Source organism: Vidua chalybeata, chromosome 4 (genome assembly GCF_026979565.1).
Source record: "Vidua chalybeata isolate OUT-0048 chromosome 4, bVidCha1 merged haplotype, whole genome shotgun sequence".
Taxonomy (NCBI): Eukaryota; Metazoa; Chordata; class Aves; order Passeriformes; family Viduidae; genus Vidua; species Vidua chalybeata.
Window position 1 is genome coordinate 34331089 of NC_071533.1, and position 15991 is coordinate 34347079.

Below are 15991 nucleotides of genomic sequence, written 5' to 3' on the forward strand. Positions count from 1 at the left end.
TGAAGGCACCTGTAAGTTAGTACAACTTTACCTTGATGGAAGGGTAGTCCCACTTAAAATCGATTCCCACATTCAGCTCTGTCCTTACAGTGCAATTGAGAACAAGTTTTTCTCCCACTGCCAGCTCTACTTCGTCATGTGGGTTCATTGTCAGGTCATAAATTCGGTACCCTAGAGAAAGACAAAGGCACACACAAAACAAGGGGGTAAGAAGAGGTTTCTTTGCAGTACTCAGCAGCAAATTTCCCAGGTGAATTCACCAAAATTCCCACCAAAACCCCAGCTACAAAAAAGTCCCTTGATGCCCCAGTGCAGCACAATAATGGGTGCACAAAGGAGTGAAGTGATGTGCCTGCCCTGAGCACTTCCCAGCTGAGACCCGTGTCAGACAGTGACACAGCAGGATGTGTGCATTTGATCAGAGCCCCGCCAGTGGTGGAAGCAAGCAAGAGACAGTGACTCACACAGTTCCTCTGCCTTAAACACCTTCTTCTTATCCTTGTGAGACCTAAAACTAAGGGAGATTATATACCCATTCCCAGCAGTAAGCAGGAACTTTATAGAGAATAACAGTGGGGTAGTAGCAAAATTATCCAAAGTTTACTTTGTGCAGTAAAATATTTCAAAACAGAATATTCTGAATGCAGAAATTCTACAGATATTCTGAAATTCCTCCAAATCAGAATGAGGATTTGTGGATTTGGTAGAGAAGTAAAAGCCTTCTGCACAGAGTCAAGAGGGAAGGCGATGACTTCCTGACCAGCCAGGAGAGACTGCCTTGGTACCATTTGGGTATTTGAAATGGTCACTATGTCCTCAGCTGAAAGATAAAGAGCTGCTGAGTTTCAGTTCAGGCTTAAACCTCCACAGAATTATCACATTATTTCTGGGGTATGATGAACAACTGACAAAATGTACCAGGAAAGCATAAAACCCTGTGAGAGTCGAGACACAGGTCTTTAGGGAAACAAGACAACCCAGCTCACAGTGAGACCTTCAGATCCACCCTTCCCTTGGTACCCACTCAGAGCAATTTCTTTTCATCTGCTGCTGATGGTTGCTTGCCTCTCATTTCCTTCCACTGTGACTGAGAATGTGGATAAGTGATTTTAGGAAAAAGGTTTGCATTGTCAGAAAAAAAAATTAAAATCCCTGGCATCAATGTAAAACACTAAAAATAGAAGCACTTATCCCAACGATCAACCAGAAAAAACACAACACTTTGCATTTAAAAGAAAAGTGATATAAATCTCAACATCCATTTTGCATTAGCTGCATTGTCAGTATTGAATAATCTAGTGTCCAACCAAATGTAATTGGTTCAGTATGCTGTAGAAAGCAAAAGAACATTGGTTATAGAGAAATAAAAACCTTTGGCTTACCTACAACTGCAACGATGTATATCATAGACTGGTAGCTTTCATCATCTATTTTAGCTTCGCAGAAGACCATGCCTGCATAGTTGATTAAATGACTGGGTATAGTGAAGCCTTTTTTATTATTCCATGAAATGGATTTACCATCAGGAACAAATATCTTTTCTGGATATTTCTGTTTGGAATATTGATAAAATACATAGTCAGAATTCAAAAATTGAACAATCCTGAATTCTCACCTCCAGCATTTTCCACAACTGCAGGGCCCCCATTTTAACATTCTAGCTCAGGGAATCAGTACATGCTTTGAGAGTGCAAGTACAGCACTCATCTTATGATCACAGGCTATAAAACTCACAGTGATGGAAAGAAGTTTTAAGAAATGTATTTTTACTTCAAACAACATATTTATGCCACAGCGACTTCAACTAACTCTTGAAAAAATAACAGGCTTTTTCCTTACCGCATGTAGAGATACATTGAGATTTGATACAGTTCCAAGGCACGGCACTACCACAGTTTTATTCTTAGTGATGTATACAATGCCAAGCTGATCACTGACTGAAGTCACAAATGGTGATCTGTAATCTAGAATAATATTTAATTGGTAAGTGGGTATTATTCATCACACGATTATGGAGAAAAACTTTCCAGTTTTCTTATTTCCCTGTCTATTTTTTTCACAAGTCAGTTGGATTATTTTCCATGTTATAAAGCACTGAAATAATGAGACTAAATAGGGGAGGTACATGTTTTTATAGAAACTACCCCCCAGATTTAGAATATCATTATTCTCAAAACAGTTATCAGCAGCAGAGTGCACTTTGGAGAATGGCTTCCTGCTACAGCAGTCCTTTTGTCGACAAAAAACTGATTTACCCTAGTGTGACTTTCCTTGCATAAGTATTACAGGAAATATCAGTTAAAAGTTGTGACATGTTACACTGACTCCCCTGATGGCAGCATCCTTTTCAAAGTCAGACCAAAACACCAAAAAAATAGCTCCATGGTATTATAAAACAAGCTAAGTCATGTACTTAATTACATCTCATTTCTCAAAATGGTAACTATAAGTTAACAATAAAGAGGAAACAGGATGCATATGGAAACGAGGGTGAAGCCATCAGTGCAAAAAGGCAGATGCCTCAATGAATGCACTTATTGAAGCTGAGTGTATAACTGGAGGCTTTGCAGCGTCTGCAACACTCAGCTGAAAACTGAGTTCTTACAGCCTAAATAGGTTTTACCACCAGAGTCAGCAAATGTATGAAAGTTTATGCTTTGGGGTTTGGGTGGTTTTTGGGTTTTTTAATGGTATCAGTACAAATCATACACAGAGTCGGATCCGTAATTTTTAACAAATATAAAACCTCTGTAATCCCCTCTCATATGAAACTCCTGCTGAGGTCAGAGGTAGCTCTGCATTTATGAGGACAGGATCAGAGTGCAGCAGAGATATGTATGCTAAATTCTGGGTGGAGAACAGCAGACCATGTACTGCGTATGGCAGGTCAGTTCAGAATTATATGCACAAAGGCTTTTGTGCTGATGGCAACTAGAATACCTGTATTTAATTAATCACCATGAAAACAAGAAAAATGTTTCATAGGATCAAATATTCTAGGATTAATAAATTTTAGCATTAAAACGGTTTTGAGACACTATGTTCCTTTTTTCTCTTGGCACTAGGGAAAGAGACACCTGAGAGCTGTGTAAGCACTTACCTTGAACATAAACATAAATGGTTGTAGCTGCCTGGTTGTCCCTGTAAAGGCACTTGTAGTCCCCTGTGTCATTGCCAATGACTTTGCTCAGAGTAAGCGTCTTGCAGTAGGGGCCATCACTGCAGTCTGTCACGGAGATACGCCTCTCAGCATTGCTCTGCTTGCCTGGCCACGACCACTCCAGTGGCCTCTGACCACTGGGAAAGCAAATGTTAGAGCAGCAGACACTTCTGGTCTGAACCCCAGCCCCAGCAGTCTCTGTGGCTATGGAGAGGGATGGCCTTCACCCCATCACACAGAGAGAGCGTCAAACCATGTAGGACAAATTCACGCAGACAACCTACTGCTAACAGCTACAAGGAAGCTACTTGAGATTTACATTCTGCTGAATCTAAGTGACAAAGCACCAAAAGAGAATGCTGAGAGTATGGCTCACCAGCAGGATCCACAAGGACACAGCAGATGCCTCCTCCCCCAGCCACCCTACACTCCCCAGCTCTCTCTTGCTGCAGCCCTGCCACATAATTTCTAAAGCTTGTCAGGGAAAAGTGAGGCAGAAGGCCCAAAGAGAGTGGAGAGAAAACAGGAGGCCTGACAGGAGAGAGATCACATCATGTGTGATTCTGTACAAAAGCTCACTACAGAAATAACCAACCATCAAAATCATGCTGAACAGACTTGTCCTTACCTGCAAGTAATATTTAGTGTGTTGTTTGCCATTATTGTGAGGACATCTTTTTGGATGCTAAGGGTTGGCTGATCCAGAGAATGAAATAAACCTGCAAAAACATGTATGAAACCTCTCTAATAAACCAAATAAACAAGTAAATACTACTCAATCAGAAAAGCATTATATACAGGAATATTCATCAGGTTTTAAGTGGACATTTTCACATCACCTATTTAGCAGTGAAGGGTAAATCATGATTTTTCACACATCCCAAAAAGTTCAAAAATTCTGTCATAACAGGAAGCAAAGGCAGATGGTCAGGAGCTAGCTGCAGAGCACTACAATTCAGCCAGCCAGGGTGGAGTTCCTGTTTTCTTGCATTGCCAACTTCAAGGTCTAACAAGAGGATGTGGGACATTGAAACGAAGTGAACCTTCATCTGATGATCTCACCCCCTTGGGGATTACCAACTTTTCTTATAATAAATTGAATATACTTCTTTGAGACTACTGATCAATTAATTATGCAAAGAAACTATTTTACAGTTTGTCACAAATCTGAGATCCCATTAATTTATTTTATGCCATGATTTTCTAAGTTGATCTCTTTCCTCCTAAGAAGTTAGGCAAAACTGTATTACTACCGGACTATCAGCACAGTGGCTTGCATCGCATCCACCCGGAGCCACTGGCGCTTGTGAGGACTGTGGTCTGGGTGCCTGTGCTTGCTCTGAGGCACCAGCCCAACTTGTGCGACATCTGGGAGTACCACGGGGAAAAAATTTCACTCCGCCCTAGCTGCTGCCATCGCTTTCAGGAATCCTGCCTCACCGGGCCGAGCCGCAGCCCCAACCGTGACAGCTTGGCCGGCTTCAACGGGCAACAAGAAAGCGTGGCCAGACCGGGACATTCCCCATTCCGCTAGCATTTCCCCGTGCTTTAATCACTTGCATTCCGAGCAGGTTCTTCTGATGACAGGTTTCCCGCGTTTGGCTCCGGGGACATTTTGCTCTCGGAAACGACAGCTGATGCTGGAGCCAAGAGGGCAGGACACTGTGCCGTGGCAGGCAGCCCTCTCCGACGGGCCGGCACCAGCCGGCCGGACAGGAGGCCAAGAGGACAGGACAGGAGCGGCCAGCAAGCCCGCAGCCACGGGCGTTCCGTCCCAGCCGGGGACTCGCACTGCCTCACCCGCTCAAGCAGCCCCGACAAGCCCATAGGAAAAGCCGCACCCGCGCCCTCCGCGGCACCCGCGCATCCCCACGCCCCCTCTCCTCGGGGTCCCGCGGAGCTGCCGGACCGCGGCGGCTCCCCGACAGACCGGACCCGGGCAACGCGGGGCTCCCCCAGGGCTTACCTGGAGCCAGGCACAGCAGGACCGCCAGCAGCCGCGCCGCGCCGAGCTCCATCCCGCGGCCGCCGGGGCTGCGGGGCGCGGAGCGAACCCTCTGCCCGACGGCAGCCGCGCCTCGTCCAGCCGAGCCGAGTCAAGCTGAACCGAGCCGAGCCGAGCCGAGCCGAGCCGAGTCAAGCTGAACCGAGCCGAGCCAAGCCGCTCCGCACGCTCCGCACCGCCCGGCGGGGATGCGGGACCCCGCCGAACGGTGCCGCCCCTCTTGTGCCCGGGGCGGGGCCCGGGGCCGAGCCCCCGCCCTCCCCCGCACGATCCCGCCCCTCTTCCCGGCCCCAGGGCCCCCCTGCGCATCCCGCCGGGATGCGCCCCTTCGGACGGGCAGCGGGAGCTCTCCCTCTTCCCTGCTCGGCAGCAGGAGGGCCTCAGCAGTAAAATTCAGCGTCGTCTGGCGCTTCACCGTGCTTTTTTGGGGGTTTCTTAAAATCCCCCCAACAGAAAAGATCCCAAAGGCCAGCCATATGAGGTACTGTCAGTAAGACACAGCCATGTTCCTGCTGGCAGCGACTGTACCCCCGGGTTTGAAGTGTCTGTCAGTGTCAGTGCTGCGATCACAACGTGGAGTCCCCTAACCATGTAGCATGTACCCAACCACCCCAACTGGCCACATCCCAGCTAAGGGGATCCAACAAGTGCCTGCCACAGCTGCCCTTGCCACCAGTCAGCATTCACATCCTGCTCTCTGTGAGATGCTCCCCATGGCAATAGCCATTGCCCTCTCACACCAAGTGTTGGATTATTTTTTTTTTTTAAATGAATCCCCCAACCGGAACTATGCCTTTTAATCAGAATTATTAACTAGTGACTGTTAAAGAGAAGTTTGTGAGGTAGTCCTTTGGGAAAAATAAACACGGTGGTCATTAATGTGTTATCTATACACACAATACAAGTCCAATGGGGGAAATAGATCAGTAAAGAGAGGTATATAGATAAAGAGGTAAATAATCAGGTAGATAGAAATACATGCACGCATATACTTATGTGTACCTCTACATGCCACCTTTTCCTCTTTCCCTGCAAATCTGCATGGGAGCTTGTCCACTCCCATGACTAAGTTAATGAAGCAGCGATTTTATTTTGCATGCAATGTAATTCCAGCTATTTTACTGTATTGGAGAAAGAGTGTAATTTCCTTTAAAATTACATCCCTGATGCTCACAGAAAGATACAGGGAATGGGAGAAGCCAAAGTTTTCCTAGAGATCAAATAAAATCCATGAAAAGTCAAATAAGACTCATGTGATTCAAGTGGCAGCAAGTCAGCACCATGCAAATAAAAACTGCACTTGCTATTCTTATAAGCTCTTAAACCAGAATATTGGCAGCCTTCATTAATGCCCCCATCTGCATCATACTGCAGGTGAGGTCATTGGTATTGCTGAGTGATTTGGGGAACTCCGGCAGTGAGTTCAACTACTGACCTTGCTGAAACTAGGCTGCATGTAAGTGCTAGTGTGCTAGTGACAGATACTTAGTGAAAACCAGAGGTACCTACTGCTAAAAAAGCCAGTTTTAGTAACTTTATTTGTGGTGATGCTGGTTTTGTTGGTTTTGACTACAAAGAGAAAAAAAAATTTATAAGGGTTGGATGACCTGCAAGAAGTGTTTGCCTCAAAAGCAGTTTAGGCAGTCAACAAAGAAAATTAAATTATAGGGGTAAGTTAAAAACTGTTTACATGAAATTGTTACAGGATCCATAGAAAACACTAAAGTCGCTGGCAGCTCACTTTAATGCTTTCTGCATTCCTATGAGAGCTTCCAAAATGCAGCTGTAGAAAATATGTGCAACTACAGCTTACTGCAATACCACTTGGGCTCTGTTTTCATGCACAGTCATTGCTATTAAGCGAGTGGTTTGAAAGGGGGGGCTGCTTTCATTTATGAAAATTATTGTGGTGCCTGAGCTTTATGGAAACAAATACCTACTGTTTGCCCTAAGCACATCTAAGCCAAGATAGATGAATGTTAGCCCTCTACAGGCCCTTTGGCATTTACCATGTTCCCCTGCCTCCTTCTGCCCTGCAGCATCCTGAAGAAGGGAAGTAAAGAGGGGCTGACCCTTCAAACACACAAACCTGCTGAGTGCACACATCGCACTGAGCAACTGGCAGCAAGGAGCTTGCACATTGTGACTGTAGCTCATCCACAGGGAACTCCACATTTCAAAAGCACAAATTGTTTTTATCTCCCTGAGTGATCCCAGTGAAATCTCAGTTTTTACACTGTACTTCCTAAATGGGACACAATCCTTCAGCACTTTGCCTGGCTGTCAGTATAATCTTAGTAACTAGAATAATTCTGCTGGAACTGCTGCTTCAATGCATGAATTGCCATCCTTGTAGTACCTGGGAGATTTGTGGTACCAATGAGAACAAGAAGGTGACTTCTTTGAATGGGGCTCTAACCCTGTAAACATTTAAGCACAAAAGTAACTTTCTTCCAAAGAGTCATTCAACAGATGCAGGACTTTTCTCTGGTGAGACTAATCCTCTAGGAACATCAAATAAAAACTAAAGCCAAGTATCATTGAAAATGGTAGAAGTTGAGAATTGGAAAAGATGTGAGGTGACTTTACCAATACATGATGTATGATGTCATATGTACTTTGCTAAACTGATTTTTTTATTTTGAGCTTCAATGGGGCTTTTGCAAGTGTATTTTCACTGGAAGATGCCATTGGGAACCTCTGAGAGAAAAATCAACCAAAGCACAGAAGAAAGACAATCACCTGAAATCCAAGAAATCCAAGTGACAGAGTCGTGTAAATATATTGTTGCTGTGATAACTATGGGACACAGATGGCTGGGTACAAAACCCCAGTGGTTTAAGGGATGGCAGCTTTCTCATCCAGCCTTTTAGGCTGTGATCTCTGCACAGCCTTTGTGTCATCCTTTAGACTTGTAGAGTATCTAGCATAGTCCAGACTGCACCAGAGACTGTCAGAGCTGAACCACAGGGATCTAGTGAGAAAAGCCAAACATATTAATGTAGTTCATTGAGTACAGGATGGGATTTCCTCCCTCTCCAGAGACAGTGTTAATGTGAAAAATTTCCTGGGATCTAAATCCAGCCTGCAATGGCTTCTCAAGGCACTCTGTCTCAGCATTCTCACCTGCCTCAAATAACAGGAAAACCCATCAAGATGTTTTAAATTTGTCTTGCTTCAAAAAAGTGCCTCTGGCTTGGCCAGACAATAACAGCAAAGAAGCATGCAGCTAGAAGGAACTCCATGAAACTTCAGCCGTCCTGCCACACTGAGCAGATCTCAGCTCAGCATGAGACTGAGCTGTGGAAGAACTGGTGGCTGACAGACAGAATGCAATCAAACCCTGTGCATCACTCTGTGCTTCATCAGGTTGACTCCCCGTTCACACAGTATCTCCCAGAGCCCCTGGGAGAGCAGCTTCCATTCTGAAATCAGTGTGCTCCCAGTCTCTGGGCTCATCAGCCTCTTTCTGCTGCAGCCTGCACGCAGGGGAAGCTCCGTGTCCACGAACGGTCCCTGGGAATGAATGGTCTGAGCAATGCGAGGGGGCACCAAGCCTTGCCTTGGCCAAGCGGGGCCGGCGAGCTCTTGTGCATCTGCTCCTCTGATCGCCATAGCTCATTAAAAACAGGACACAAAGAAGCAGCAGAGGAACCGGACAAGCCCCCTCCCGTCTCCTCCCCGACCTGTCACGACTCCCCCAGACTCTCTGGCTCTGTCAGGCTTCCCGGGCAGCCCTGCCGAGGAGTCCGACTAGAGGCCAGAGCAGCAGCAGCCAAGCGGCCCTTTGTTTGCTTAATTATTCAAGTAACAACCTGGGGGGAGATAAGGGCTAGCCCTGGCAACACCGATTATGTGCTTTCCTGCTCCTGTAGCTCAACAAGTTTACCAGGGGTCAGCATCCCATGCAGAATACATCTGGAACGCGGCAGCCAGCAGCTGTACCGCCTCCCAGTCACACCTCTGTGCCGCAGAGGCGGCTGCAAGCACCTCAGCATCTAACGCAGGACTGGATGCTCCCTTCAGCTCTGTCTACATTGCAGACTGCACCACTGCAGCAGCCTCGGCCCTAGTGTGGCCTTCAGCAGGCACACATCCCCAGCACACTGATAAACTTTGATGAGGCAGACACAAAGTACATACAAGATGCCACTTCAAGAAAAGGAGATGGCATTCATGTAAATGGTGTGCAAGATCAGAACTATGTTTACCACAACATATACTTTGTGTGTAGACCCCACAAAACCTGTTGGTTTGCAAGGGACATTGCAAAGGACAAAATCGAACCATCCAGCTGGAAATGAGATAATAATTGTCTCAGGTGAGAACAGATGTGGAAATAGGAATGAGATGGCATAAACCCACTAACTTTTAGACAGAGTTGCCTAAAGGTAGAGGTGCGAATGCTTCTATTTTCAGAGTACGCCAAAAACATTGATACCTTTGCTGGAATCTAGGGATATGTGCATTGTATTTGGATTTGTCCATTTATAAACAGGAGGTGTGAGTTCAGTGTGCATGGACATCCCCAAAGCAGCTCTATTCTAGCTTGGCTAGATGCTGATGGTAACAAAACTGGAGGAGCAGGTTCATTGCTGTCAAGCCCCAGACTAGTCTAAAGTACCTTGTATATGTCTCTCCACTTCTAGGCATGTAATTATGGTTCCAGGCATGCGGAATTTTAGGGACACACCTTTGAAAAACTCATTTTATATCATTGTTTATTTACTTGTCCCTATTGTGTCCTAAAACTCTGCATAATTACTCCTGCCAGGACAACAGGGTCCTACACACCCTTCATTCAAGGAGCTATTCCTTTTTTTACCCTATCTAGCTGTTTTTTCCCACCAAACTCTTTGCGGGGCAAGGGCTTTGTGGAGAAGGGACAAATGCCTTTGTTTATGTGGCTGAAGTCTATGGATTCCCTGTTGCTTGCAGCAGGAAGCAACTCTGAAGCATCACTTTCTGAGCAGGAAGCAGAGGGTGTCTGGGGCCCCTGGTCAGTTTGGCTAATGGATGGGCAACTGGTGACAGGGATAAGCTACAGATTCTTAAGCAGAAGTGGCATGCAATATTTTTTTTCCTTGTTGTTGGGGGTTTTTTTCCCATTGACTTTTTCTCCTTTTTGGGGCTCAAAGTTGAAAGTCTCTGATAAAAGTCTCAAAGCCTAGGTTGAAAGAACTGATGGAGAAGGACAAAATATTTTTTTCTATTAGTTGCCTGGTGCAGCACATTTTCACTGCATCCCCTCCTGTGAAGGGATTTGCATTCACAAGAATATCCTCACCTCCATACTGCAGGAATGGAAGGCAGCATCCTTAGGTATTTTGTCCAAATGGCTGTGTTTTTACATGGATTCTCTTAATATTCACTATGGATTCTCTTAATATTCACTGAAGGAAAACAAGGGAGCAAGTATCACACTACTCACAGAGAAGGTCCTGGAGCAAAGACCTGGATTCTCGACCATGTGCCTGCAAATATGGAAGGAGTTTGTTTGATGTGGAGCAGCACCATCTGGAAACCTAAAATGGCCACCTGTTATGGCATGGGGTCTGAGGCTTTCTAGTGACACGAAGCCAGGCCTCCCACGGCTGAATTTCCATAGGAGTAGGGGTCAAACTTTGGGAAACAATCTGCCACAGATATATGTTTCTGGTTTTTATATGAAATAAAGAAAAATTATGAATGTATCTGACAGGGAGCCAGCCAATCCAACATATTCTTAAAAGTCATCATTGTGTTGGGGGTAGAAGCAATGCACCCCAGCTCCCAGGGTGTTTGTGTGTCCCATACTGCCTAAGAAAAAATCTGAAGGGTTTTGTGTTGTTTGTAGCACTTTTCTGCTATGGAGGTGCCTCAGTGTCTGCCAAGGATTTTGTCATGTAGCAACCTTTCACTGGTGATCACTCTAATCAGATCTCTCCTACACCTTGCCACTTCTTAAATGAAATAAATAAGGACCTAATATCTTAGATACATTTAACCACTGTCACATTTGCTTGAAACTGGCAGAAGAGTTAAAAAATCATGAGTCAAGTAGATAGAAAAAGTAAAAAGACAGACATCAAATGTGATTAGCAAATCCTATTTCCCTAGGGAACAAGCCTAAAATTTACTGGTAACAACAACTGGAAAAAACTACCAGGACTTCGTAGGACAGCATTAAGAGTTGAAACGGGAGGAAACTCAAAGGAGAGCAAAAGGATGTCAGGAATTATGAAAACTCAGCCTACAAGGAAAGGCTGACAGATCTGAGACTGTTCAGTCTTGAAGAGGAGGAGACCAGACAGACAGGCGTGATAACAACCTTCCAGTGGGGACAGGCTGGAGGTCCCTGATCAATTATCCTTATAGTCACCAAAGGTAAAAGAGGAAATAATCAGTCTAATTTTCTGGACAGGAGATCCATCTCAGATAATGGGGTACATTTTCTGATCTTCAGGGCAGTTAAGCACTGAATAATGTTGTCTGGAGGGTGTGGGACTGACATCAATTGAGGTATTTCAGATCAGGTCTGTCAGATCTTTGTAAGGGATGAAATTTTATTATAATTTATGATAGAAGTGGGTATTAGAGTGTCTTCTCAGGTTTATTCAAGTCACATGTATTCATACTTAATAGGAATACAATTTGTGGTTTCCCATTCTTTAATAAACAGCCCAAAATTAAGTACTTCTTTATTGGGTCAAGTGTAATATTTCATCCAGCCTGCAACAACATTTCAGCATTCCTTTTCAGCTAGAAGAACTAATGTGATCAGTTTGAGCTGATACCTTTTCTACACCTTTCTCTTGGAAGCTATCTTGAACCCTAACCCTAACCCTAACCCTGTCATTTTTTGTGTGTTCAGCAGCACAACTGAAAGAAATCCAAAACCACCTAACCTCCAAACCATTATTCACATCACTCTACTTCCAGCTAAGAATTCCTGGGAGACATCTGAGGGCAAAAATTGGTGAGGACTTCTGAAATGCATCAACAGTTGCCAAAGTTCAAGCAGAGTTTTATAGTGATGATTCAAAATTACATCAAACGACTTTCCCAATGGCACAGAGCATGTGACATCTCTTTCCCAGCTAATGCTTGCTAGTACACTTAAACTGCATTTGGGAAAACTTCCAAATTGGTTCCTGCCAGGTAATTATTTTTCTTCCCAAATACTTTCACAGCCAGGATAATTCAATAGTAACTGTATTATGGGACATAATGTAGGGACTTTAGAACTCAAAGAATTTTGAGAGCCACAAAAGACACAGCAAGGGCTCCTACAGATACAGGAGGGAGCTCCATCACTACCATTCTTCTAAAGGCTTTTTCGAGTACTAGCACACCTGGCTCTCACAGTCCCTCTGAAGAACTATTTTTATCTCAACAGTGAGGAACCCTTGTTTTTATGTTCAAAATTTACTTGCACAGCAGATAACTTAAATGTGATTAAACCCTTTAAAATTGTAATACGTGAGTTGATTTTTAACACCTATAACTCAAAAGCCTTTTCTTACAAAGTGTAAAAGTTAATCACAATTTGATCATGTCGTTTCATGTTAGTGTTTTTCTTTGCTTTACTTCATACCCATTTTCCTGAGATAATGGCCATCATTTGTTCCAAAGAAAAGAACTGTTCCACTAAGGGCAAGTTCAGCTTCTGTTCAGGCTTCCCTTCCAGGACCCAGATCAGTCAGGTTTGAAAAGGAACAGGGAGAATATGACAGCTTCTTTGCTGATCAAAGTGCTCTCTTTATAGGGGTACAAATCATGTTTCAACAGTCTGGAGAAGCAGACTACCTCAATTCTCACAATCAAATTCTTGACCCCAAAGCCAGAAACCCTAACCCAAAGCTCTGTTTTCTATGAATTTTACCTTTGTGAACAAGCTGACTGATTGATTACACTATTTTTGATCATCTATTTTCTCACATCTCTCATCCAAGAAGAAAAATCATAGCAAATATTGTACCACCTCCTCATTGCTTTCTGCTGTGGCTGTAGTGGCTGAACATTTAGGGGCTGATGTGTGGCAATGTGGGACCAGAAGAAAAGCATCAACAGGAAAGGAAAGGAAGTGACCAGGCACTGACTGTATTCTTCACTGGGTTTGTCTCACCAAAGGTTGTCACCAGCCAAAGGTTAAAAAATACATTCCACATTGTTTTCTGGAGGGGGACGCCCAAACAAGACATGCACAAAATTCATAGAATAATCATTTAGGACAAAAGGAAATATTAGGACATGTAGTCTGACCTCTGGAAACCACAGGCAGCAAAGGGAGCCCACTGGGACACAGTGCTTCATTATTGAAGTACAAATTCTACTAGAAGAGAAGAGGAGTATTTACTAGAAGCTCGAGCCTGGCTGAAGTTAGAGCTAGCCAATTAATAGCAGACAAAGGGCTCAGAGCCTGCATGTTATTCAGGAGGATTTTAGGATCATATATAATAGCAACTTTAGCACTCAAGATTATTCTAAAAATACAAACTGTATAATCATATATACGGGGGCTATAATATATACATTTATATTTATACACATTTATATTTATCTGTACTTTGTGAGAGGTCAGGAATATTTCTGGAATTCTATTAGTATAACATTTATTAACTATACAGTAAACATAGCTGATAAACATTTTGAAATCATTTCATGTCACTGAATTGCTGATCCAGTGCTTGTAATACATTTCCATTCCCACCCTTTCAGTTGTGGGAGTCACCAAGGTGACCCTTCCTTGTAACACTCACAGCAAGCAATGAGGACACATTTTTCCTCCTGCCCAGACTCAGAAGGAGCTGATTAAGGCTAGCAATGCCAAGGAAACAATAAGGAAAGCACAGAACCTTGGGAGGGGCTGGAGGGTTTCCTAGAGAACCATCCTGGAGCTGAGGGAGCAGTCAGGGAAAGAGCCCAGCTGTGTTCTTTTCCACAGTCAACATCACATTTTCCAGGGAAGCCCTGGATACAGAACACCACAGACTGGGAAAACTGATCCACAGGAGACTGCGTGGTGGAGGCTGCCAGGCCATCCTCTGGGGCATTGCTTTCTCTGCAGAGGTTATAACTCTCATTTTCAGCTGAGACCAGCAGTGAAACGCTAGGCAGCGGAGACGAGGTGAGGTGGGAATTGAGAGTCCAAGAACGACATAGTGCAAACTACACAGGTGCAGATGTAGATAGGGATGTCAAATCTCCAGCCTTAAATTGGTAGGAAGGACTTTTTTCCTGAAGCCACAAGTATCAACATTAGAAATGAGTGGTGAAAGCAACCATTTGGGTGAAAAGGGTGAAAACTTTATGAAAGTGACATGGACCTCAGATTATCTGTTTTGGACTTTTATACATAAAATGCCACAGGATGTGAGTCAGCAAGAATTCTCCATAAGCCTGAAATTAGACCTTTATTGCAGGAAATACTATGCCAACACTGAACTGTTAGCAGCACACACGACGCACCTTCTTATTCTTTGACATCTGCAGACTGTCATGTGCCAAGAAAAAGGTAACTGAGCAGTTCAAGGAAGGAAGATATTGAGATCAGGGTCACTGATATCTGCCAAGAAGACTTATTTTATTTCGGACTTAGAAATACAGGAATATTTGATTTATAAACGGTGAGAATCTAAGCATAAAATTATCATTTCTAAATTCTTAAAAATCACAATGTTTTTAACCCAAAAAAAATAGCAGCAGGTGAAAGTGAAGAACAAATCTGTCCAGTGTCCACAGATGCATGAACAGTCACTATGTTGAATAAGCCTCTGTCTCTGCCTTCCTTTCCCTCTGCCTCATTTATAATATTATTTACCGTATTCACACAGTTTAACTGCAAATTTGCTATCCTCTTGTTATCATTTCAGTGACTAGATTTTTGTGTGTGTGTGAACCTGTGAAAATATTTTGGTTGAATTTCAGGCAAATCCAAGGTATGGATGTCCAAACATGCTAGGAGAATAACACACCTACTGGTATATAATAACATTTTCCCATTATTAAAGGAAGCAAGTGGGAAAATATAAGTATATGGTTTCTAGTTAGTAGGAAAAAAAAAAGAAAAATACAGATCCTGATTAAAAGATGTTAAATGACTTTGAATACTGCTTCCCTTCCTTAATCCAGTTGGCCTACAAAGCATGGCCCCAGCTGGCCAGGAGAACACACATAAGTAGGCAGCTTTGCCACACTCGCCTGGTGCAGTCAGCGAAAGTCACTTTCCGTAGCCTCCAGCCTTCCTCTTGGACAATGCGTGTCATCAGGAAAGCTCAGTCCGGGCTCCCTACTTTCTCTTCCGCCCCTTTAGCTCCACATGTTTCCTGACCCTTGGCTCCTCTGCTGCGAGGGCTTGCCACCTGCACGCCGGCTCTGCTAGCACAACCACATCCTGTACCTTCCCGTGGCCAGGGGTCGGTATTTTCATCGGCCCGTAGGATAGCTGTGTGATGGGAAGGTATTTGGGTTCAAACGACCCTGGTGAATGAAAACAAACCAGTTTCCATTGCAGGGCGCAGCAGGGAGAGCTGAGTAGTAAACAAGGAACCGAAGACCATGTAGCATCAGGTTGTTCGCGTCTTTGGGAGGGATGATGAGTGCCCCATGGGCATTCAGTCTCCTCAGTCCAGTTAGAGTTCAGCATGGACCTTTTCTTACCTTTATTGATCCACCTCCCCAGATGGCTGCTATTCTGGTGTGACAGCAAATGAAATTACTGCCCACTTGCAGTTATCAGGTTGCATCATCAAAGGACAGTGACTAAGCAGTGGAAACAGGTCCTCCCACAGGAGTCCCCAGTGCTCTGTTCTCCAAGACAAGGCAGGCCAAGGAACAGCACCACA

At 44.2% G+C, this 15991-nt stretch overlaps 1 protein-coding gene across 1 annotated transcript in view; it reads right to left on the reverse strand.

The window, feature by feature from the left end:
* Nucleotides 1–5195, reverse strand: part of KDR (kinase insert domain receptor) — a 30369-nt gene extending 25174 nt beyond the window's left edge. Inside the window, exons 1-6 of the mRNA XM_053941474.1 lie at nucleotides 5127–5195; nucleotides 3789–3879; nucleotides 3101–3297; nucleotides 1840–1964; nucleotides 1383–1551; nucleotides 32–171 (exon numbers count right to left, since the gene is read on the reverse strand). Of these exons, the coding sequence (XP_053797449.1) occupies nucleotides 32–171; nucleotides 1383–1551; nucleotides 1840–1964; nucleotides 3101–3297; nucleotides 3789–3879; nucleotides 5127–5178 (774 nt within the window). The 5' untranslated portion in view covers nucleotides 5179–5195. The remainder of the gene's footprint in view (nucleotides 1–31; nucleotides 172–1382; nucleotides 1552–1839; nucleotides 1965–3100; nucleotides 3298–3788; nucleotides 3880–5126) is intronic.
* Between the last annotated feature and the right edge of the window lie 10796 nt (nucleotides 5196–15991).